General features: G+C 39.9%; 1 protein-coding gene across 27 annotated transcripts in view; it reads right to left on the minus strand.

The window, feature by feature from the left end:
* Positions 1–24874, minus strand: part of SATB2 (SATB homeobox 2) — a 225522-nt gene that overhangs the window by 86235 nt on the left and 114413 nt on the right. For 25 of the 27 annotated variants that reach the window (XM_086897150.1, XM_086897170.1, XM_086897166.1 and 22 more), the window contains one exon: positions 23402–23578. In XM_086897150.1, coding sequence (XP_086753276.1) covers positions 23402–23578 — 177 coding nt within the window. Of the gene's footprint in view, positions 1–23401; positions 23579–23682; positions 23807–23916; positions 24082–24874 lie in introns of all 27 variants that reach the window. The other 2 variants (XM_086897173.1, XM_086897172.1) reach the window with 1 other exon arrangement.

Genomic DNA, 24874 nt, shown 5'->3' on the forward strand with positions numbered 1-24874 from the left:
CTGGAGATGTCTAGAGAACACTGCTAATTTAGAAAAAGTAAGGTAAGAGTTTGAAATCTGAACACTTTGTGTTAAGGCTGAGCTAACAAGCTCTTTACAAATGAAATGGGGGCGCTTAGGGACTCAAGCCAGCTTTTATCCTGTTATGTAGTGTACAAAAGGCTTCATATTCCATTCACTGCGGTGAGTACCTCCATATGACCTACATAAACAAAAGGAATGTCATACCTGAAGCATCTTTTGAGCCACTTTCATACTGAAAGAAAGTATTAGCCAATGTAACTAAGTATCACAACCTAAACTTTTGAGCAATCTTGGCAGAACTGCAAAATTATGCTATTATTATGGCTGAGGAGTTTTCTGCCAGTAGAAGAAAGGGAATTTTCAGTGCTGTGTCTCACAAAAGACAGGAAGGCTTGACATGTTGATGGGAAGAACGATGTACACTCTCTCTCAGCCTCAGTGAGACAGCAGAACCCTCCACCAGCAACTGCACCTGGACAGAAAATGGTCTCAACCTTGTTACCAGCATTTTAGGCCCTTCTTGTGTACAAAGAAAACCATTTCAATTCTGAGCTTGCAAATCAATGAATAGGTCTTCTTTCCTGCTGAAACAGACCTCACATTTATCATAGTGAATAAGATGCTTTTGACCCCATCTGAGAATCCCCCATGGCAAGCAGTTCTGCTGGTCAGTGCCTGCTCACCCGTCCACCCAGGACCACATCACTGTCACCTTCCTCTTGCCCACGCCTCGCTGCTCCCGTCTCTGAATGACGGCCAGCACCTCCCAGCTCTACAGGAATAAATCTCCAAACCACAAACCTCTAACATCCCTTCCTCCTCCTACCCCCAAGGCAACGAGTTACACTCTGTTTAGCTTGAGTCACGACTTTTCTTCCCATCTTCTTCCCGTGCATTTGACTCAAATTTATAAACAGAGGAAGAGGGCACTAGAGGTGCCATAAGAGGGATGAGCAAGGGATGCCTGCTCCACAAGAGCCATGCCCAAGGGTGCTCACTCAGCCCATACAGAGTGGGGCAGCCCAGAATACACCAAGCTGCTGTTCCCAGGGCAGGGAAAGCTGCCGTGGTGGAGGAGGAACAGGGCAGGCAGGCGTGGCGATGGCTGCCAGTCAATTCACACCTCAGCATTAGCCTTCTTCACTGTGCACATATGGGCTGCACAGCCAACTGCCCAGCTGCACACACCCCTCCCTCACTGCAGCCAAGGAGAGAAAAATATCACTGCTTTCCATTAAAATGACCCACTTTACTGCCACAACAAATCTTTTTTGATATATTCTCTTCTGGATCTGCTTTCGTGTATGCATTTTTAGATATTCAATGGAATAACTATTTCTAAATAGCAGGTGTGATGTTTTTTAAGTGAATGCAAATATTATGTGCAAAGCCACAGTAAAGGGAGAGTACACAGTAGTCAGTTTAAATCCTGCTCCCTTTACTGATTTTCACAGTAGAAGCACTAAAGCATTTGTAGGGAGCTGATACAATGTAACACAAAGCATATTAAAATTAGAAGAGGAAAAAAATAAAAACCTTACTTCAGGGACTAACACTTTCCTGCACATAAATACATGTGTAGCTGTGCTAACTCTGGACACTACACATTTGATATGTATGTTTTAAACTTAGACACAAGTACACAGCTTGCTGTTATAACTTGGAAGTACATAAGAAGTTCAAAAAAAAAAATTGAAAAGCAAACAAGTTTTTTTCAGCTGTTTCTCCTAGAAATGCCAGAAAATTTATTGTATTTCATCTTGGGGTACGGACATTAGTAGTTATTCTCTGACAATATTTATATGAGAAGCTTTAAAGCTATATGAAGTTGGTGAAGTCATTATTCTTATTACACAAAATTATCTTCAAACCTTTTGTTCGCCAAACCACCACCAAAAGATGATATTATTTCAGAATATTCCCTGTGTAACACAGAGCAGCAGACTGTGGAAGTAACAGATATTTTGCTTTGGTGGATATAAAATCAGGGGAGAAAAAAAGAGAGAATCAGTTCATAAAACCACAACTTGCGTAACTGGCTTTGCTTAAATGAAAAACAAATCAACTGATCATTTCCTGGCAGATGAAGTATTACATTCAAACAGAATTTAAGAATTTTATTCTTTAATTATTTAGCCATATTCTTACACTCACCCACTATATTCTGTTTTTATTTAAAACTGTTTATAAAGCAGATACATTTTGAAGGAGAAACTCTGTCTCAAACTACAAGAAGTTTGAAAAAGAAAACATCAAAACCAAATCATCTCGAATCAATGTATTTTAAAAACTTACATCCATGCCTCCTGTACTGTTTAACTTTCTCTCTTGGCAAAACTATTCCAAGAATTTTATAAGACTACAAATATATTTGTTTAATCCCCCAGTCCCATCTCTCCACAGACGGCTTTTAGGTGGATTTGTTAATAAATTGTTAATAAGCAGTGGCACAGCCTTGGCGGGGGAGTTTCCCAGGTGAGAGCTGAGCCCTCATGGATCCAAGCTCATCACTCGCCACATTGCTAATGAGACAAGTGCAGCCCAACACGAGGTTAATTGTCAGAAGCAATAATCTAAATTAAACTGGCCAACATTCAAGTAAAAGGTACCATTTAAAATATCCTCTTCCAATGAAAGCAATCTCAGGAGTTTATTTGCCTACTCAATATAGAATTCCAGGTTTTAAAAAAGCCCTACTTCTCCCCCTCTAAGGAACCAAAGCAATTATTTTTAATACAGTGACATATGTTAGACAAAAGTATTAAAGAGGGGGCTTCAATTCCACTTCAAGTCTCAATGGAATTTTCCCTTATGTGATCACACATCTGAGCTCAGATTTTGCCCTAACCAGTGAAGATTTTTTGTTAAACAATTGCTATTAGCTGATAAGAAATCTTTTCACAAATAATCCCGAAACATGGAAGACCTAGTGTGATGTTCCCAGCACTGAGAAATATAATTAAAACAACATGGAGAACTAAAAAAAAAGAAAAAAAAAAAAGTGAGAGTTCACAAAAACATTTGAGAAACAGCTCAAGTCAACTCCAAGCTCACTTGGTTTTGGCTGGGACTCTGGGCTCACAACAGCTTCAGCCCGCCAAAGTAAATACAGGCACCCGTTTGTTCCCAATGCTTTCGCCCAGGGAGGGACCCGCTCCTTTGCTTTCCCCTGCTACGATAATGACATGTCTGCTAGGATTTAACTGAGGTTCACATCCCTGCCTGCCTTTGAAACAATTATTATTCTGTTAATTGTGAGAAGAAAAGGACTTAAGTGCCACCTCGGACTGACATAATAACCAATACCTTCCAGATAATTATTATGTGCTGTAATTAAAATAACGCACATCATTTAGGCAAAAAGTTTAAAAATACCTTGGAGTAAGTAGTTGGGGATATAATTCCACACAGGGAATCTGTTTAATTGTGGTTGTAACCATAGAGGAAAAATATAGCATTTAAGATAAATATTATCCATTTACAATGCAGAGTTAGTATAAAAAAGCATCTAATGAACACGAATGTTGTGGTTGTAGCTACAATGTTTTATGCACATGTTTACGCACAAGGAATGACTGCAACATGTATGAAAAAGTAGTTTACAACTAACCATTTTTGTATTTTCAAAATTATTTAGTTCTTTGTCATTTTTAAGAAAAGCTCTTAAGTGGAAAAAAAACTCCTTTTCAAAGCACTCAGTCATCTGCATTAGTGACCATAAGAATATCCAGGTTTGCAGAACTACTTAATTTTAGCCTTGAACATGAGATTATTTTAAGGTGGGTAATGCAATGAAAAGCCTCTCAATTATATAACAATAAATGCAATGAGAAAGAAAAATGCCTCACAAAATACTAGGAAAGACAGTGGATTCAAGTAAGTCATATTAAAAAAAATTGGCTCAGCTTTTAATGATATTGCACAAGTGCCTTTCTTTTTCTAACACAAAGTTGAACTCTTGAATCACTACAGATGCCTTAGTCTAAGAGGTAGCTGGCAAACACGATGGCATGAAAAGCATCTTGCATTAGACACGGCCAGTTCCAGATTAAGATGCTGACATGAACTAGTTAGAAACGTTTTTACATTTCTCTTTCATTAAATTCCCATTTGGGAAGCTGCTGGTCCCTCTTCCAAAGTTGTAAAATTCAATCCACAACACAGAAGCTCTGTCACATTCCATTCCTTGGATGCATTGGCCAGTCGACTGCCTACTCAGGAACCCAAGGAGAGCGTACAAAACGACACTCTCGGTGTACTAAAATGAACTCTGGAAGTTTGACAGAAGCACACATTTACCTCTGTTAACCAGCACAAACACCTGCAGCAAGCCGTACTAGTAGGACAACTAAAGATGATTTTTTGAAGACAATTGGCAGTGGCAAAACTGAGAAGATTCTAGAGTTGCTGAACTTTGATGCAGGTACTAATCCTAGGCTACTGCCAGCGCTCTTCCTGCCTGATTCTTAAGTGCATACAAAAGCAAACAGCAGATGGTCAATTCATAAAACCAGCAATATTGGCATAATCAGCACAGAGCCACCAGCCTGTGCCTGCATTCAGCCACGCAGAGGCTGACTGATCAAGACTGAGCCAAGACCAGAGATGCTTGGAGAACACCTACAGAAAGGATTTCACTCACCAGGGCACCCTGAGGAAGGTTCTTCATGGTCCAAGGTAATCCATCTACAAAAAACATTTTTCATTTCTTTCCCTATATAGTCGTTTGTTCTCTTTCTTCTTTTAAATCTGAATGTCCTATTTCAGATGTGGGAAACAAGCATTTTAATCTTCATTTCTCCCCAAATACTATCAAAGGACAATAACACAGTCTCACTTAAAAATATAAGGAAGTACTTTAGCAAATAACTGTTATGGATGTAAGGACACTGTTTTGTTTTCAGCATTTAAGGCAAAAAAGAGAAGTCCAAGCAGCTTTTTAAATGGCACTAAAAAGACACTAGGCAGCATCCATTTTATCAGTTCTTATGAAGCTTATTCTTCATCATTTCATTGCTGATTTGAAGAAGAGCACAACTGCAACAAGGTCAGACCTGTTAAGTACTCAGGACCCAGGGGGTCAAACAAGACAAGCAACATAAAACAGGCTTGTGTTTTTTTTCCTTTTTCTCTCAAATGAAGTAATGTCCCATGGAAGTCTTCTTCTTGCCTGACACTTTGCACCTCCAGCAGCCAAGAAGCAAAAGGCACATTAGACAGCTGTAGGACTTCTATCTGGAAGAAACGCAAGATTTCCTGTCCAAATCCAAAGACAATGAACCCAGCCTGGCAAACTATCCAGCAGCTGTGTAGGCCAGATTGGTGAGGTTATAGTTAGCTATTTCTTTCAGTTTAAAGCCCAAACTGCAAATGTTTATTCAGTCTTACAGATTTAGCAACTCAAGCATGCCCGATGATGATCACCTTTGCAAGGCTAAGCTACTATTTATCACTAGTTAGAATTAAATAAAAGCACAAAGACAGATTTTGAAAACCTAGAGCACATTCAAAAAATTACACTCTACTCCAACACCTAACACAGTAATAGATTCTCACAGGAATAGCTATTTCGCTGGCAAGATAGTGCAATAATGCAATTACTGCCATTTAATTAATTTATATTCTCAAAATCTGTCTCCTTACAATTTCTAAGTATTTCGCTTTAACATCAAGACAGCATTTTCTGCCCTGGTTTGCCATAGCAACCCTTGCAACAAATGGCAGTTGTCTATAAAAAGGGGGGACTCTTTGAGTATGCATGCATGGTTTAGTATGGTTTGTTTTAAAGCAGGTCAGAGCACAATGGACCTTTTCTGCCGTGTGGGATTGAACACCAACAAATCTCACTTCAAGGGCGGCCACGCTCTTCTGCAAAATGAAATGACACCGCTGCTAAGTCTGGATGTAATTACAGATATGAAAGGATGGCTATGAAAGTTGTTTGCATCTTCCTCTCCCTCCTCTACTATAGATGTATTTGCCATACAGCTGGTAACATCCTGAACAAGCAACATGCAGCAGGACTTAACATTTCTTTTCATTTTAAGCATTAGTATACATTGATGGCTGTTAAAGCACATTTACCAGTAAAGAATGAGACCTTTGTCTGTCTATTGCCAGCACAGCTCTGCCCTGCCTGTCTGCCTGTGCAGCCCAGGGCAAAAGTTATACCAAGAAGCCTTGACCTCCGGCCCAACAAGGACACTTAAGTAGGGCTAAGGGTAATCCCAACTTCTCCTTGCTCGTTCAGCTTCTCGAGCTGTTTAAAGCAATCATTACCAACACAGCTACATTTTGCGGTCATATTATAAAATGAATCATTGTTCAACAGTCCAAGATTGCTAAACTTCTTTTATGTGTGGTTTAGAGTAGAGTCACTGGTTGCTCAGACCCCTCAGAGCTGTACTCCCCCCAGTCCAGTCACAGCAGGGAAAGCGCTCGTCTTTGGCACTACTCCAAACATAAGATGGTGTAACTGAGCAGCATTTGGCCTCTAGTGTTCCTTCTCACCAGATGCCCATGAGACAGCCAAGATTTTTTTCAGCACTTCTATATGAAGAGCCTTTACCTCTAAGAATCTCTATTGTGCAGTTTTAACACATCTTCTTTACTTCTGGGAATTAAAAAATAAATATAAATATCTACCACTCTTTTTGAGGTACTCTGATTACACTCTCTGAAACATTACTTCTCAGTACATGTTCCTACAGGCACAATTTCTGTTTTAAGAGAACCTGTGGAATATCTGATGTTGGGATTTGGTAGGAGTGAATGAATGCTCCATTATTCACCCTGGTGGTACAGCAGTGGTTGCTCTGAAGTTTTATAATGCAGCGTATTGCTGTAATGACATCATATGACATCATAAATCTCCTACAATTTCTAAAGCTTCTGATGAATGTTTCTCCATAAGCACCTTGCTAATAAATTTTAAAAAAAAAGTTAATAAAATAAAAATCTTTTTATTTAGAAGTCTAAAGACAAGTACTAACCACCTTGTGCTTTAAAACCAAAACTCTTTTATCTTAAGCTTCACAGAAAAGAAGGCACCATCTTTACATACGGATGAAGTCAGACAGGATACCCTGCTTTCCCCCGCTATGTGAAAACCTCACAAAATATACGAATCTTAATTTGAATTAGTATTTTTAAAAAGCTCTCTGTAAAGAAAAAGTTACTGTATTTCTCCTTATTACAAGCAAGTGTTCATGTTTCAACCACGAATAGTCCAAATTAACAACTATTTTCTCCTTCTTTTAAAACCTTCCTACATTATATACATACTCAAAACTACTTCAAACAAGCTTCTCAGGCCTTGCCAAAACGGTGGATATTTGCTATCCCCACCTTCAATCAAACACAGACAAACACATACAATTAAAGCAACACCTTATCCTACTTTAAGGCTCCTAACCCCAGGCTTCACGTGTCTCCCTACTCTGCAGCTTTGTCCTTCCTCCAGTCTTAAGGGAAGTACTTGAAACCAAGTCAAAGCTTACATATATTAAGACACACATAGCTCCTTACTCTCAGTCTGAAGAGTTTCCCACACTTCTGGCCTCTGAGAACACAGGCTTTCTCCATGACTCTGAAGGGGTAGGAGGATTCCTACAGGCAATCCCGATTTTGCTGTCCCAGTCTTCGTCACTGTGTCTCAGATATTCACATAAGCAAGCAAGAACCCAAACCCAAACTTTGAGGATATATTAGAAATAACAATCAAATTATTCTGAACATCATTAATCAAAAAGTATCCTGCAAAAGGATGGCTTTCAATATAAGGAAAAATGTTCTGTAGTAAAATGTCTTTGAACTATATCTCCTGTAGCTAAATAACTCATTCCAGAATAGCTGTATTGAGTTTGCTTTTCTACAATACAAGGATACAGCCAAGAACTTACACAGATAGAACACCCTAAACAAGCTAATATACATAAAACTGTGTGAACCTGTGTTGCCTATGATCTTAACCCACCTCACAACACATTATTTACTTCTTCATATAAAACAAGTTTGAAATACAGCTTGAAATACATCTGGAAACAAAAATCATGTTTCAACCTCTGCCCTCAATTGCATCAGTTGAAATCAAAAACACCACTGACTTCAGAAGTATTTGACTTTATATTTACAGTTTGTAACTGAAAACACAGCTTAATTTTCTGGTGAAGAATCCCTTATTGAAGCTACAGCACCAACGACTATGAACACTAACAGCACTATGTGAGCTGATTCTGGACCCTACATCACAGCACTGGATGCCCACTTAATTTTCCTGTTTCACTTAGTCTTCACACCAAGACAAAACTTTCTAGTTCCATTTTTGGCCTTACTACAATCATAGCAGAACCCTGATTTCAGTTTCCACCATTGTGAGGAGTATTTTTCTCTGAGATACGCACCTCATGCTTACATTTTAAGAGGTCAGAACATTATGTCTACTGCTACCAGCTTTTTCACTCCTGTTCTTAACTCTTCCTACTAAGGATGCAAATGACATTGTCAATGACATAGTCAGCGTGGACTTCTCTTGGCTGAAAAAGTCATGCTCATGATGAGCAGTTCCTGCTTTGGCATCTCTGCTCCTTTCTCACCTCTCTTCACAGGACATCTGGTGGAAAGCTGTGCTTTTCCATAACCTTCACTAAACACTATTAGCTCCCCTAAGTCACTTCCAGCCCCAGTTTCTGCCAATCCCTGTGCTGTTCTGCCAGAACATCTGTAAGATGCTAAATAATATGTATAGTTTTAGGGAAATATCTAATCTGCTATTTTTGAAAGTTCAAATTGCTTTGCTGCCAACAGCTAGGAATATGATAACAAGGTATTACTTAGCACTGAAATCCTCTTTTTTTCTGGAAAGAATTAGAAAACGTATGAACTGTCCTATAATATTCAGTGGTTTGCTGAGCATAACTATGGTCCAGCCACATGCCATAGTGTATATATAGCCTTACAAGTTTATAACATACTGAGGTTTCTGCTTAATTTAAATCTGCTACTGAATTCTAATATCCATTTCTCTCGTTTCCCTGTCTCCACACATCCCCCACTGACACTTGGTGCCAAAGGCTGAGAAATAACAAAAGGGCCACAGGAGGCCCTAGGCATGCTTGAAACTAAGCAAGCCCCAAGTAGGATTACACTGTCACATGCCTGCACGCCTGCAAAGTAATGTGCTTCAGAGAGCAAGACTGCATCCCAAAGTTACCAACCAGCTCCTTTTTGCTCCCAGCAAATTAAAATGCTTGGATTCTTTTCTATTCCATGTTCTCATGCCAAAGACAGGATCATGCTAACAAGCTTCTGATGGAATCCTCTAAGAATTTTTTTTTTTTTATCTTTACAAATTAAATTTTTACAGACAAGATGAAGCTCCTCTTGTCAAGAGCCCCAGAAATATAACAAAATGTCAAGAATTAACAATGCCAGATACTACACTCTTACACGGGGTTAAATTTTTTTTCCAAACAGCACACAGAACTCTGTCCCACCCATCAGATGAGCTACTATACTTCTATTAGCGTTCTGGCACCTCCTTCTGTACAAACATAGCCCTTTTGCTATAAAACATGTTATATAAAATACTTAACCCATCAAGCACAGAAATAAGGGATTTTTTTTGCTTCTAGACTTGAACTTATCACTCCTTGTATAAAACAGCATCTTCTTCCCCAACTAGCTGGATGTAAAAAGACATTCAGTATGTGTATGAAATAGAGGAAACCAGGACCAGCCTTCCTTTATATAGAGAAATTGCTACGACACAAGGCCTGACTCAATGGGCCAATGCTCCATGACAAAATTAGAACATATTCCATCTTTCTCCCTGTTAAATGACAAACTGCACCCCTCAACTGTCCTGGGAAAATACCTGCAGGTTTTGTAAAAGATAAATGCTATGCCAGTATAAGAAGTTATTTTGTCATCAACCAACTAGGTTTTGTACCTAAAAGTATGTGGACAAAGGGTTGCTCACCTACTACAGGATACACATGCTACGGCAACATTGCTGCAAATGCACATTTAGATAAACATCTTGCCATACTGCTCACACAATGGCTTTAATAGTCCTCAACACAGTTCAGTTAACAGCAGCTTGCATCCATACCAAGTTCCTGGATACGTGACCAGATAAAATCTAGCGCAAATGCTAAGCGCTCAAAGGAAAACAAAGTACACGCTTTCTATTAATTGCACTGGAGTTAACACTGCCATCATGTAATCCGTGGTGAAAACATGACTTTTTTAATGTATTTTTTAAATTTCTTGTGATCTATTAAAAGACATTCTATTTAAACAGCATTGCACAATTTCCAGACAACTGAATCTGTGAAAAAAGCCTTATGGCTTTGTGTCAGGTCTTGCCATATTATTATGGTGCAAAGGCTACATAAATTTATCACCTTCTAATTCTGGATTTTTTTAAAATATGAAGACACGGAAGGGTTTTTTTTTTCCATCTGCAGCTAAGATTTCTCTATCTCCTTCACATTTACATGCAAAATGTGAATTTGTGCACAAGAGACCCAGATTAAAAAAAAGATAAGGATTCAAGGAGAAGCCTTGAAGATGTATGGTGACTATTTTGTTCTGTAACAGCCCCTCCTTCCACAAAATCGACATTGGGGGCACCACAGTGCCAGGACTGTACCTGCAACTCCATCCCAACTCTGGTCAGCAAGGAGAAAAGTGGGACAAGGATTTACTGGACCTCAGTGGCCTGGTGCCAGTGCTTACTACGCTACTAAAAATCACACTGAAATCCCTCACAAAATCACAAAATCATTGCTTTTACACACTGTGTAGAAAAACTTGTCTGTCTCTCTTCATTTTTGCTTTCTCCCTCTCTGCTTTCCTGTACTGATACACACTCAAAACTGTGAAGCACAAGAAGTTCTTGCAAAATAAATTTTTAATACAGAGCTACAGAAAGCTAAGGGGAAAAAAATAAATCCTATGTTTGTATGATTACAAAAATGTGCCTTAACCCTTTTATTGAAATCATTTTGGATTATTAGGCACGCTTTTTTTTAAAAGGGTAATCCACATTTCACCATAAATGTTAATTTTTTTATCTCATACCAGTCAAACCAGAACACAAAAACTCTCTAGCTAAAATTATTACATTTCTTTCCTACTCACCTTTATGAAGTGACATACTACCTTTTTGGCACCCTTCTACAAAAATTCAAAAATCCATCCATACACGGGGATTTAGACAATTTGGCATTGATCTTTTAATATCTAGGAATAACTGTCAGCTTAAGAGAAGCAGCTTTGCATTAGTAAACTTCATAATAAAAGTACTCCTGGATAAATAAAGAAAGAAATAAATAAAGGAACGTCTCTGTTATGCAATTACAAACTAATCCTTCTGATAAATTTATTAATTCAACTCTCCAAAGGTCAGTATAATATTAATTTGTTCCTTGCACTAAGTGATGTATTGGGGTTTAATCTAAGGTGGTTAAACAGACGTTTAGCAACATTCAAACAGCATTAGCACCAACAATGACACAGTGCAGTACAAAATGGTAAATGTACTATAAAATATTTTAAAGTTTCAATGCCAGAATACAATTCTATACATCTATCTATATATATATATATATACACACAATTCTATAAAAAGTTACAAAAGACAAATCTTTAATAAATGCCAGCTTCTAATGAATTTTGCCATAAGGTTAATATTCAATTCTCAGATTACTATGTCACTTGATAATGTTCAACACCCCATTGTTTCCAAAGCTTTTTTTACATTGTTCACAAAACCTACTGTGTTTTCAAGGCAGGAAGGCACAGTTGTTCAGGATTCCACCTGACAGAGGGATGTCCTAACTGTGCAGCAGAATGGCATCCCCTCCAGTTGCGTGACACCAATGGAGCCAGGGCAGGACGTACATTCCCCTTTGCATCAGGGAAGTGCCCCACGTCCAGTAAACTGTTCCATACATCATCCCCAAGAGAAGCCAGACATGAAATTCATCAACTGTGTGCTCCAGTCTACACAGCAGAACCTCTCTTACCTAGCTGGAAATCATTTTACATGCAGCAAGTCACCTTTTTGCTGAGCTAAAGCACACTTTTGGAATCAACAGGTCTTTGCTCTGTCAACAAAAAGTAAGTTGTACGTTTGATCCACAAAGCAGATCCCACTTCAATAAACGCACATAAAATGTACTTCCCTTGGAACAGATTTATCTCATTCTGCATAGGGTTTTATTTTATGGGTAGGCCTGTGTTTTGTTGATTTGGGTTTCTTCCTTTCATGGCAATTAGTTGCAAAACACCTTAAGATGCATTGCTAGAATGGCTGCTCGACAAATAGCACTTTGCAACTTATTGTAAAATATTCAGACACTCAGCCCAAACAAATGGTGTCTGTAATAAAAATACTGCCATATATCTTCATTTGTACTAGAACAAATCCATTTTATTTGTTCATTCTGTGTTTTAGTGTCATAGGTCTCTTAGAAAAGATGATTTATAATTCCTTATGCAATTAGATATGAAATTGTCTTACTCTGCAGAAAATTTATAATGAAGGGACCAGGTTCAACCAGTTCCACGGAAAATATTTTGATAGCATCAAAATAGAAGGCATAAAGATCTTTAGTGTTTTAACAAATTAACACATGCCTTTTGGGTAAATTACTGTACATGCTGTTAATCTTTTAATTAGGTTCTCAATTTCACATACACATTTATGGTAGGGAAGACTTTAGTGATCAGAAAATGCAAATATATGGTGTTGCTATGTTCTTTTAATAGATATATCAAAAAGGTAAACAACTTCATCCCCTAAAAGAACTCTAGTAGGTGTAGTCCTTTATTTGAAAGTTCCACAATAAAATATTAATAAACCTCTATTAATATTACTAACAAAATACCACTCTCCATTTTGTTATTCAAATAAATACGGTTTTCAGATGGAGAGAAGTAAGACTTGTTCTCCACGGTTATGCCACAGAAAAGGAAACTTTAATGTTTGTAATGCATATAGCTTTTAGACCCATCACCAACATTTAAAAATATGTAATTGATGTTATCTATATACGCAGATATATAAATAGTGACGTTTGAAGCACATTCTATGGTAGCATTTAACGAAATGCCAATTTTCTCATGCTGACTGCCACATAATACTGCCTAAGCATCTCCTTCCAGGATCTTGAAAAAATACAGTATTATCTATAGCTCATTATTTGATAGAATTTTTTCCTCAAGCATTTGGTCCAGTCTCAGTTTCAAGACAAGATAAACACTTTTTTCTCCCACAGACTATTTCATAGATTCTATAGCTGGTGCCGAAGAAAAACCTACTCAGAAAGGCAGACAAATTGCCATCAGTTAACAATCCCTACGCCAAGGGACATTTTTAGCATGGTGTTGTCTCTGTAAAAGTAGGAATTATCTACTAGCTATGCCAAATAATGATTTTCTGTTAGAAAAAGGAAAAAGGCCAAAATGTGGCTAAGCAGCAAATATATTTTAAAAACAAAGTATGAAAGCAATTTAGCTGTGAATCCTGACTGGCACACTCATCTTCCTCCTAGCTTACTTGTTTGAATTTAACTCTTTGTTGGTAACTTGGAAACAGCCAGGTGAAGACAAAGGTGCTACAAAACACATACAAAACAGTACAGGAAGTAAAAACAGAATGAGATACAGATCCCAGATCCCAGGGCTATTCTAGCTTTATTGACAGTTATTTCATTCTAGAATAATTTTTCATTTGGACTAAGGTTGAAAATGAAATTGCCCATAAATACACAGAGAAAAATGCCCCAACCTCATCTCATCCAACCTCATGCAATGCCTTTTTTAATCACACATGTATAAACATATATTATTTTAAATTATCTGGATAAATCAATGGCATTTACTGGTCAAAAGACAAAGTACGAGCAATTCTCCACAAGCCCTCCACCAGTAAAGCAAGGAAGAGACACGCACCCTGAACAATCAGGCAGCTCAGTGGATGGGAGGAGGGTACACACACCCAGTCCTCTCAGACACAGCTTGAATGTGAACCTTCACCGGTACTCTCCAAGTGGGTTTCCAGTGAGCAGGATAGGAGGTAAGAGGAGGTCACTAATAGCACTGTCTTTTGCTCATCCTTTCCCATTCCATTCCATTAAATGTGGCCATTTAATCTGCTGCAGATCCCCGATGACAAACAATGCAGGAGGGCAGAACGCCCTTGTAAAATTCAGCCGGTATGAAAGGACTCAAACATCAAATACAGTTGCTGATTGACAGCTTCATTTATATTGCAGCAAGAAGCAGGAGGATTAAAGCCAGGTCCTTTCTACAATGCTCACGTACAGCGGTGAGAAACCATCTGAAGTGACCTTTTGCTGTCACTGCCAGGAGTGATCTCCTGAAGAGATGGAAGACACTGAACAGAGGGTCAGTGTGTTGGCCTCTCTTTTGCTTTTTTAAACCAGGGAACACTTTTAGCATCCTCTGATTTTCTATGCCTACTTTGTTAGGTTCTCAGTTTAAAAACAAAATGGTTTTCATGCTTAGTTTGTCTACATGGTTAAAGAGGACTGAGAAGTATTGCTTTACACCACAAGCTTGACAGAGGCCCTGGAGCCAAGCACCTTTGCTCTCCACAGGCCCAAACCAATTTCCCTGAACACAAGCAGCAAGATCCAGAGTGGGGCACTGATGATAAAAAACTGACTTCAGACAGACCAGCCAGCAGAAAGAGCTCTGCTTTCTCTCCAACAGCATAGCCACTAAAAATGCTGCACAGGGAACGCACACCCGAGGCAAACCAGGGATTCTGAAAGGTGGGATTTACTTCTAAATAAGCAGAAGCCAATCTGGGGGATGTGCCCTACCTCTGTTCGGTTAAAGAAAGAAGCAGCTGGGGGTGGGCTCGGCTTTGTGTGCCTGTGGGGAAGGCAGATGGGGCAGGGCAATCTGCAGCTGGAACAAAAACCAGGCCCTTCACACCACTGGGTTAAAATGCTGCTTCCCTTATCTAGAGGAGGGAATGGAAAAAAATTTCAGAAGGAAAGAATATTTTAAAAAATCTAAAAAAGAAAAGAGAAAAAAAAAAAAAGGAAGGAAGGGGAAGAAAACCTACCCTAACACATCAACCAGAACCAAGCTTTGCTCTGCTCATCCTACTGAATGTTTAAATATTTATCTTGCTAGCTAACAGGCTGTTAACTGCACCTCATTTTCCTTCTCTGGACAGGGGAAGACCTAGCCTAACCTAATTTATTTCTACTTTTAAGTAGAGCACTGCATCATTATCAGATTCATGAAGAAGGAAAAAAAAAATTAGTAAAAAAAAATTTATTTTTAATTAAAACTAATAAAGACCATTTATCAGTTTTACTCAAAACTACTGGTGTTTCTCAGACACGTGGGTTTAGCTGAGAGGTTGGAAAGGAGACAGGAAAAATCTGAATTTATTACACATTGATCTAAGTTTTTAATTGAGTACACATAGGCCTTTCAGAGTGAACTTGATTTCTATTTCACCCCAAACTACTGTAATGGTCGCTGTGACACAAAAAAGCTTGTGGCTCCCCTTCCCCAGCATTTCTTCATTGGTTTATAACACAGGCAGAATACAAGCAAATCTTTCCCTGAAGAGTACAAAGCTTCAAGAAACCTGTCCTGTAGTGCTATCTTTTCGCACACAGCCTGCAACATAAAGTGAATGGAAAGGATTAAAGAACATGATCCTCATCAAACTAAAGCACTGATTCACTGTTATAGCCTGAGCAATATTGCTCAGAAACAAAGGAGACAAGAACAAAAGGTTTAATGATTTCTTCCCATAGCACAGTGCGAGTTTGATCCATTATGACCACGGAACAAACAAATGGCACACACACCTCTGCAACACTGGTTCACTGGAGCCCGCGGGGCTGTCACCAAAACACGGTGCGCTGCTCCAAAGCACTGGACACCAAATGCCCTTCACAGGTATGTGGGGTCTCACAGAGAGAAGGATGAAAGGGTGTCTCACTGGAACAACCAAAGCCCATTGTGTCCACTCTGCTCCCTCCTTTCCCCCCTGCCCCCTCTCCTGCTTACAAGCCTGCTGTGCTCAGTCACAGACCGCAAATGAGACGGAAAGCAGCGTCAGAAATGCTGAGCTGTTCAGGACTACCTTTACTTACCCTCCTTTAAGCTGTTCAAACACTAATAAATTACCCATTTACTTATACTACCCAGATGTTTGCCATCTAGAAAAATAGATTATTATTTGTAGAAGGGTTTGTTCCATCACAAGAATCCTGTAAATAATATATTGGGATCTGAATGCCAATACCACATGCTAACTTTTGTATGTCAGTTCAGGGGGATGGCAGGGAAGAAAAGGAAAGACAGACACTTCTTGACCACTAGTCAGAAGTTAAGGACTTTCAAAGAGAGTTTATCAAAAACTCATGTATTTATGCTGTTTGGATAATGAGGTTATATAAAATAACAGCACAAATGGAGAATAAGGATGACAAGTAATCTGAGATTAATTCATTAATTTAATTCTGAGCTTTTGCTTCCTCATATATATTACACTTTTATATAAATATATATGCATGCACGTATATGTATAAAGTGTGTGTATACTAAGCTATAAATATATCATATATGTTTATATATATAAACCAAAGTAAAACTTAAAATATATTCCATTTATGTATCTATAAATATGACATTCTAACATTTCTTTATATGCCACATTTTCCATAAAAAATGCGACCCTAATTTTAGCAAAGCCTACAAATATAAGGAGCCTCAATCTTTGTTGCTTCTTTTATTTTTTATGTAAGATTTCTTAGGAGTTCTGAGGAACTCTTAAAAAGAATTCTAGGGCTTTAATTGAAATGGCATGAGATGCTGAACCTTTAACAACAGTGTCTTTCAACCCCTGTGTCCATTATGCACAGAAATGCCTATCAAAACCCACAAAGAACCAAGAGGTTTTCAATATTCTCATTAAAACGTGACTTTCTCTCATAGTTCCAGCTAATTGAATTTCACTTACAGTTGTCATGAAGTTTTGTAGGGTAGACAAAACAGTGATTTTCTGGTAAATGATGTATATAGGGAGAGAAATAAATATTTGAGAAGTTCTTAGCCTTCTTTCTTCAAACGTCAGGGAGAAAGACAAAGAGTACAACTCAAGCAATGAACAGTTCAAGAAAGAGCAGCTTTTACAAGGAAAACTTTGATCTGGATGGCTGAGTATCACTGCAACAAATCCAGTCTGCTTAGCAATCTCAGACAAGTTGTCATGGAATTGCAGGGCAGAGTTTACTGCAAGATGTTGGTTTGAGCCGTACCCCTCACACACACTACTGTTAAATTATTTGACTTGGGCCTTTTATAATGCCACCTGCAAAACCCGAGAGAAGAAAGGAGAATTTGCCCATTACAAATATCCCAGTAGAGGCAAGGGGGACAAAGGGGATTATTAAAGGTAAGAAGGTCTTAATTAGAGATGGAATAAAACCAAACTGATGAAAAGAGGTGTGAAGAGAGCGGGGTGGATTTCTTTCATTTGCTTTGGGGTGTTTTGTTTTTAATCATATGCATTTAGTAGGGTGAGAATAGTCCATGTCAAAAGAGTTTGAGCTCAGAGAAATACAGCGGCTTTCCATGGATTGACAACTCTTAGGTGAGACCAACACGCTGTCTCTATTAAAATGAAAAAGTAAGAAGTAGCAGTAAGGAGTGACAGTCAGTAAGTGACCCAATATTTAGCTGCTTGATCACTGTATCATCTTGTTATTTAAGGTATTCTATCACCAATGTCTCACTGTTATTAAACTCTTCTCACTAGAATGTCTTTGATCACATGAACAGGGTGCCACAACTCAGACACAAGTGACAGCGGGCTGAGGGGTCAGAAGATCCCAGATTATAGCAACCTTGTAATTTACTGCACATTATTCACACGAGAAACCTGAACTCAGGTTTCCTCTGATTTTTCCCATACTTTTACCTCGCACTTGTGTAGAAAATAGCGTATCTGGCCTTCCCAGCTACAACAAACGTGGCTGTATAAATCAAGCACAGTTCAGCAGGGTTTTGCCACACTTTTACTGTACCTTTCTCGATACAAAAATATAAAACCAGCTTGTGCGTGTGTGTTCAATACAGCCCCCAGCTGGTATGTTCTCCCTTTACCTGACATTCAGTTGGAAGCTATTGTGGCTTTGGAGACAGCACAGATGGGAATATTTCACAGGATCTTTCCTGACTAATCATCTGCTCAGGTCCTTCCAATTGCCTCAGAGCCCTACCCTCTTGTACCAGCTTAGGCAAATCCATTCTCCCATCGGTATTTACACCCTTCAAATATTTGTACACATGGTTATAATCCCATAAGGGGCAAGATGGTCATGCTGCTCTCACAAAGGCTAGTCTGAGTGGAGGAGCCCAGCACTGTGGCTGCCACATTCTTGCACACAGCAGCCTGGGGCTTGGACAGATTCGCTGAACAGCCCCATATCACACAGATCTGGCCTGCACTTTGAAGTAATACTAAAACACAGGCCACAAGCGTGAGGGGCCTCCAATTAACAGCAGACAGCAGGGCTGAGCTCACGCACATAAACCTTTGAAGAAAACTAACACACTTGCAGTTAGAAAACTAACACACCGCCCCAGCCATGTGCACCACAGGAGAGCTCTTAACCTGTCTGTGCCTTGGTTTCCTTCCTACACACTCCGAAGAGCCACCTTTCTCTCTTATGGCAGCTCACCGCAAAGACAGCTCTATTAGTGCTCCAGAACACAGTTCTCTGTAGAAGCACTGAAGCCAAACTGCCCCACAAGCAATATCAGAGCTTCACAGTCAGTGCAGCTGGAGTAGCACTGGAGTAGGTCCTGAGGTTCCTCTCGGTGTCAGCTACTCTGGCCAGGCACTGATTGGCCCAACAGAATTCTCCTCTTTCCCACTCCAGTGATGCAAAGCTGACATGGTCAAGGGCTGAGCCACTTGATCTCTGCTCACTAAGCCACAATCCCCAGAGAGCATCACTCACCTCTGTGTCCAGCTATTGCAACTCCACATGGCAAGGCAAGATACTCCTTTCTTGCTCTTGTACTACACTTTCCCCACTGACCACTACCAACCTCTCCTTCCAGCCTTTCACTCCACCCACCCATGCACAGCTCCTTGCAAGCACAATTTTTCCCCCCTCTTAAGTCTGTAGACAGCATTAGAAGAAACTGAGCACAAGAACAGAGGCCTCTGAGGCATGAATGCAAGGCACTGCCCCTTGCAACAGCTCTACTCAAGTAAACGCATTGCTTAAGAACCAGAGCTTGACAACCTCTACAGTGACAGGGATGGGAAGGATCTCTTGCTCTGTGTTAACTTCCCTCCACTGTTTTCTCATTCCTCCTCCTGTTCAGCTTGACATCTGAGCACCATTTCACTCTTCTGTACACCCCTTTCCTTGTCATGGCCACACATAGCAACTAACCAAGCAACCATCCTGTCTGTGCCTGTCAGTGCCTGGTTAAAGCTGCCCCCAGAGAGCAGTCAGGGCAGGCACTCCACTCTGCCCTGCCAACACACCGAGCTCAAGTACCTGAGAGGACAAACTCCATTTCAATGATCCATTCAGCTCTGCTAACTTCTGCAGACAATGCTCATAAGTTCTATGTACACACTCGTAACAGCTAACAAGCAACTGGTCAAAAGAAAAAATGTATATCCACAGGACTTCACACTATTTTCTTTTTCACATGGATTGTAAGAAAGTAGATACTAAAAGCATCAAACTAACACTGTTCTTCTTCCACCCCACACTGAGGAGGGAATCAGCTTTCACAGCAGGTCCCAAAGCCACAGGACTGCACGCAGGGTACACCAGATTGCAGTTACTTTCATACTACTGTGGTCCCAGCACTCAGCACTGTGTATTCTATGCACCTCCCATCAGTTCCCTTCTCTTGCACAGCCCTGTTAGAATACCTTACCCACAAAAAAAAAAATTTCATCAGGGCACGTAAACTTTATTAAACTACATATAGAACAGGTGTCCCTCTAAAGCATGACTCTTTTCCTCTCTAAAAGCCCCATGCAGCAGGTTCCCTACTGTCAGGTGTAGACTCAAGCGATGAAAGAAAAATACATGAATGTTTATTAAACCTTTGTTGCCATTTACACCACCAACTTTCACACCCCAGTGCCAAGCTGTTAACAAATTCCCATGCTGTTCCAGAAGAAATTTCACAGCTCCTGTCAGAAAAGGGAAGTTTCATGAGGGCAGCACTCGCTGGAAAAGTCTCTGCTCCCACCACCATCAACAAAAAATCAGAACCAGCTGTTTGTGGAATAAATGTATCCTGCCCAAATTGTATGGGAATAATGAGCTTCTTTCAGGGAGGCATGGGGCCACCTTCATGTATAACTCCTGATCCATGCTTGTCTCAACACTGTTTGTGCTACAACTTACCAATTTACCTAGCAAGCAGGAATAAAAATGATCCACAATAAGGCGAGTGACCACAAGTCAGTAGATGAGGCCCAGGCCAGGTGACAGCGGTGTGTGTGTGTGTGCTACAGCTCAAATGTTCGGACACAGCATCACCTCCTCGGGGAGCTGTGCAGCTCCAGGCTGCAGCCCAGGCCGGCAGGGCCCCTCCGGGCACACGGCCCCCTCGGCACACACCACCTACCACCCGGTGCCATGTTCCCTTTCTGCCAGCCAGGCTCTGCTGTGCTGCTGTACAGCTGGGAAGCACCAGGCAGGGCTGTACACGAGGCACACACCAACTTGAACCTCCGCAGCTCTGCAGGCAGAGCAAAGGCGGTGAGAAATCTACAGCAATTCTCTCTGCTGCCACAGCTCTTCTTTCCTGCCCAACTCGTCCTTCTATCTGCCACAGCAGACCCTGTTCTAGAAAGAAAAGGCAAAAGCAAAATGCTTCTCACAGGATGAAGTGAAATTGCCAAAAAAATTCCCCCAAAAAAAGACGGGGCCGAAATGAAACACTTTGCCAATTCAAAAGGTGTTACATGCTAAATTACAGCTTTGACAAACCCATTTATTTTGTTCTTGGAGGACATGTGGACACTTACTCATGTCACTGCTTTGCAGAGCATGATGCTCAAGAGCATTTTGAAAAATGCACCTGAGGACCTTCAACTTCTCATGCAGACCCTGTAATTCAGTTGATCATAAAAAAGAACTGACCATTTATTAATATGTTGTGCTAATGGAAATCAATTCCAAGCACTAGAACAAAAGCAGACTTGTCCTACAATCATAATGAATGAAGTAAATAGCTTTATTTTCCCCACCTTTTTAACATCAGAAAGTTGTGTTCCCAAATAAATCCTTAGAATACCAATTTAGTAGCACACTTCTGGTCAGCCTTAGTTAATAAATTAGCACCCTGTACTCTATAAGGCTTTGCATTAAACAAAATAATCTCAGAAATCTATTGGTCGTCTCTGCCTATACCTCACCCCTCAGCTTACAGACAGCTAGCACAGAGGCAAAATACTACAGAACATGCTGCATACTTCAGCTTCATACCTCATGATCAGCATGGTCTGCAGTATTTGTTCAAGATGTCTAAAAGACATTGGTGGACTGGCCCTTCAGTGTGAAGGTAAATAACCTGACCAAGAGATTCGTTAGCTGATGGATCTTTAAGGTTATTTTCTGTCATTCTAAATATTATACCATGTGATGTTGCCTAGAGGAATGTAATTGCTGCCTTAAAGATGGAAATACCTTAGTCTTTTCTTTTAGACTAATTGCAATAATTAGAGATTCAATTTCTGTTTTCTAGTGGAGTTATTCGAGCAGCACATCAAGCGACAGATCAGTATCTGAACCTGCTCATTGCTAAAGCTCAGTGGCCATTTCCTCCCTGCACAGTGACTAATTTCCTTCATGAGTCAATCTGTCTCCTCCTCTCTATTCTCACAACAGAGCGATGCCACAAAAGCGAGGCTCCCCCAAGCGAGATGCTCAGCCAGCGTGGGTCACTGCACGGGATGACATGTCCCCTTGGAGCAGGTTTTCTGCAAAGCCCGTTCCCCTTCACAAGTGCCAAGAATCAAATCTTGGCCACCTAATGCAGCATGTTCCACATGTTAGCTCGCAACATGTTGGGCAACTGTGTTAACTGAGATGGATAGTGCTGTCAAACAGAAAGCTGGCTCACCAGGATGGAAACAGTGGGATATGCTGACCTTTTACATTCAGGAAAAAAGAGTCCCTAAGATGACACAAAGCATTTTGTATTAAAGCCCAAAACAACTACCTTCTTGCAGGGCTTTTACTACCATATTGTGTAAATAAACACATGTACATAAGCTCTGTCTGTATGAAGAACCTGAGCCTCTCTCACAGACCAGAGTCTGACAGAGGAAATGAATCATTATCACCCTGCTTGGAAAGAAGTTTGCACAAGGAGCCCATGTGATTAACCACTGCCTGGAACTCCTGGATTCAACACCACCATTGCTCCTTCTGTTCCCACGTTCAAACACCTAACTGTACAAAACAGATCAACAGACAAAATTCAAATCCCCAGGCAAATTGCTATTAAGCTATTCAAAATGTGCACAGGTTTTACTGGTGGTACGGAGATAAAACAAACTTACAGGCTTCTCATGCAAAAGAATAAGCACTGAAATAACCTGTTTAGTATAAAAAAGCCTCTTGAAATTCCAAGTTCATTCTGGAAAGATTTTTCCCAACCCACCACCTCCCGCCCATCTCCCTCAAGATTACGATTTTAGGTTTGGGTTTTTTTAAGCTTATATTTTGGGTAGAGAGAGGAAAGCTTTGTTTATTTTAAGATTTTGCTGCTAACAGAGAATCATCTCTGAGTGGAAGGGACTATGGAGCTTTATAAAGGGTTTTACAGCAATATAGTAGGTAAGCGAAAACAGAAATCAGCCTGCACATTTAGTCCTACAACTATTTGTCATAAAGACAGCATGCATATATATGTAACCATTATCTACAATGCATAATTTAAAAAATGATAAACTACAATATGCTGTTCAAAACTGCCCTGATACAAAGAAGAATACTGGATACCATCTAGCTGTACACCTAAAGGTTCTATCTTCTGTGCTGACTTCCTCGAAGCAGCAACCTGCCTCATGATACAGAACAAGTGTGCCATGAATATCCTGACTGATCATTATCACCAGATTTCACACTTCAGCAAGCTTTCTAGGCAGGCTAAAAATGTAGGGCTTGTTGTGCACCTAGTTTAGGATTAAGCAATTAACACAACTGATATAAACACTTTCAAGATTTGCTATCAATTTTCTTACTTTTTCCTTACATCAAACAACCTCAGGTGTGCTGTCTTCTGCAGTGCAGAGAAGTGGGAAAAAACTATTGAATACCTTGTGCCTGAGCTGCAGAACTGTGGGAATACCCCAGAGCCAGGAGCGCTGTCTCCACCAGCTGGCTAAAGAGCACATCTTTGCGAACCAGAACGAACTCAGCATGCTCTTCTCGATTATCGTATTCAAGAGAGGCGTCTGACTGCTCCACCACACAAAAGACTGGAATCATCAAACCTACATGGAAAAAACACCAGAAAAAAAAACAAAAACACAAAGCATCAATAAGAGGAACAAGAACTGTGTCATACATGTCTGATTAAACTTGTAAATTAACACACCTCCTAGAAGACTCATCGTAAGTGGAAATCTGCCTTTCTTCCTCGTGGAATAATTTTTGTTTTCTTTCCAAGCAAAATACTGAAGTCTCATCACTTGACTCATTTAAAAACCACACTAAAAGCTCTAGAGGATACAGTTAAGGAATAGAATCATAGCCAGCATGAAGATAAACAAGATTTCCTAATAGGATTTTTCAACATTGCAGTTTTCTACAGTTCTATCAATGTCCCTACCTCTTTCAGGTCATTTCTCCACATTCAGCCATATGACAACCTGACACACAAATGCCACTTCTGCTTCTCTCTACACAGTGAAGTTATGAAGAAATCAGCAGAGCCTGATCCCCTTGGGGGACCCTGGGATGTTTGTGCATTTTCAGATCATGTCCAGTCTTCTCACTGTACAAGGAAAAAACTCTTGCATTGATTCTGTTGAAAACTATAATCTTGTCTTGGCAGCTGATGGTCACTCAGTGCCAGAGAGAGACAAGGCCATCTTTCTGCTGCATCCATGAAGAGCATGAGAACAACTCTTTTGGAAAAAGGATTGATGATGAGGAGGAAATACAGAAGTGGAAGACTCAGGAGGTGGTCCAGATTCAATTTTGTTGAATGTATTTTTGAATGTAAATTTTATTGTAAATCTACTTTTGTGGTTACAGGATCAAGTTATCTATGGCATTAGATAAATTGTGAGGCATAAATTTCAAGGGATTCAGTACTACAGGCAGTTGAGAAATGTGCCAATTTGCAGGAAACAGCCCTACAGCATATTCCCAGAAGGAAGAGGGAACAGACAGAATTCTGCATGGCCATTTCCACCACCTGCTACAGGTCCGTCTACCAGTCACAGACATTTTTTAACTGGTTACATATAACCTCTGAGTCCCTAGGTAAACTAGAAAATATTGATGCAGAGAACAATCTCAACCTAAAGCACTTTTCCAAATGTGCCATCTAAGGCTCATAATGTCACCAGCAAGTTCACCTCTTAATCTTATTCTTCAGAATGAAATATAACTATTTCCACTACCTACTAACTACAAAAAATATCTGAGTATATTGATGAACTTCAGACACAAATCACTCTATTCTTGGACCAGACACTTCTTTAAGGGAAAAAGAAGAAAAAGCCACATTTCAGTTCTCCTTCATGAATTCTATTAAATATTTTTGAGCTACTGTCAGTAGC

This window comes from Cyanistes caeruleus, chromosome 7, assembly GCF_971803275.1.
Source record: "Cyanistes caeruleus chromosome 7, bCyaCae1.hap1.1, whole genome shotgun sequence".
Classification (NCBI taxonomy): domain Eukaryota; kingdom Metazoa; phylum Chordata; class Aves; order Passeriformes; family Paridae; genus Cyanistes; species Cyanistes caeruleus.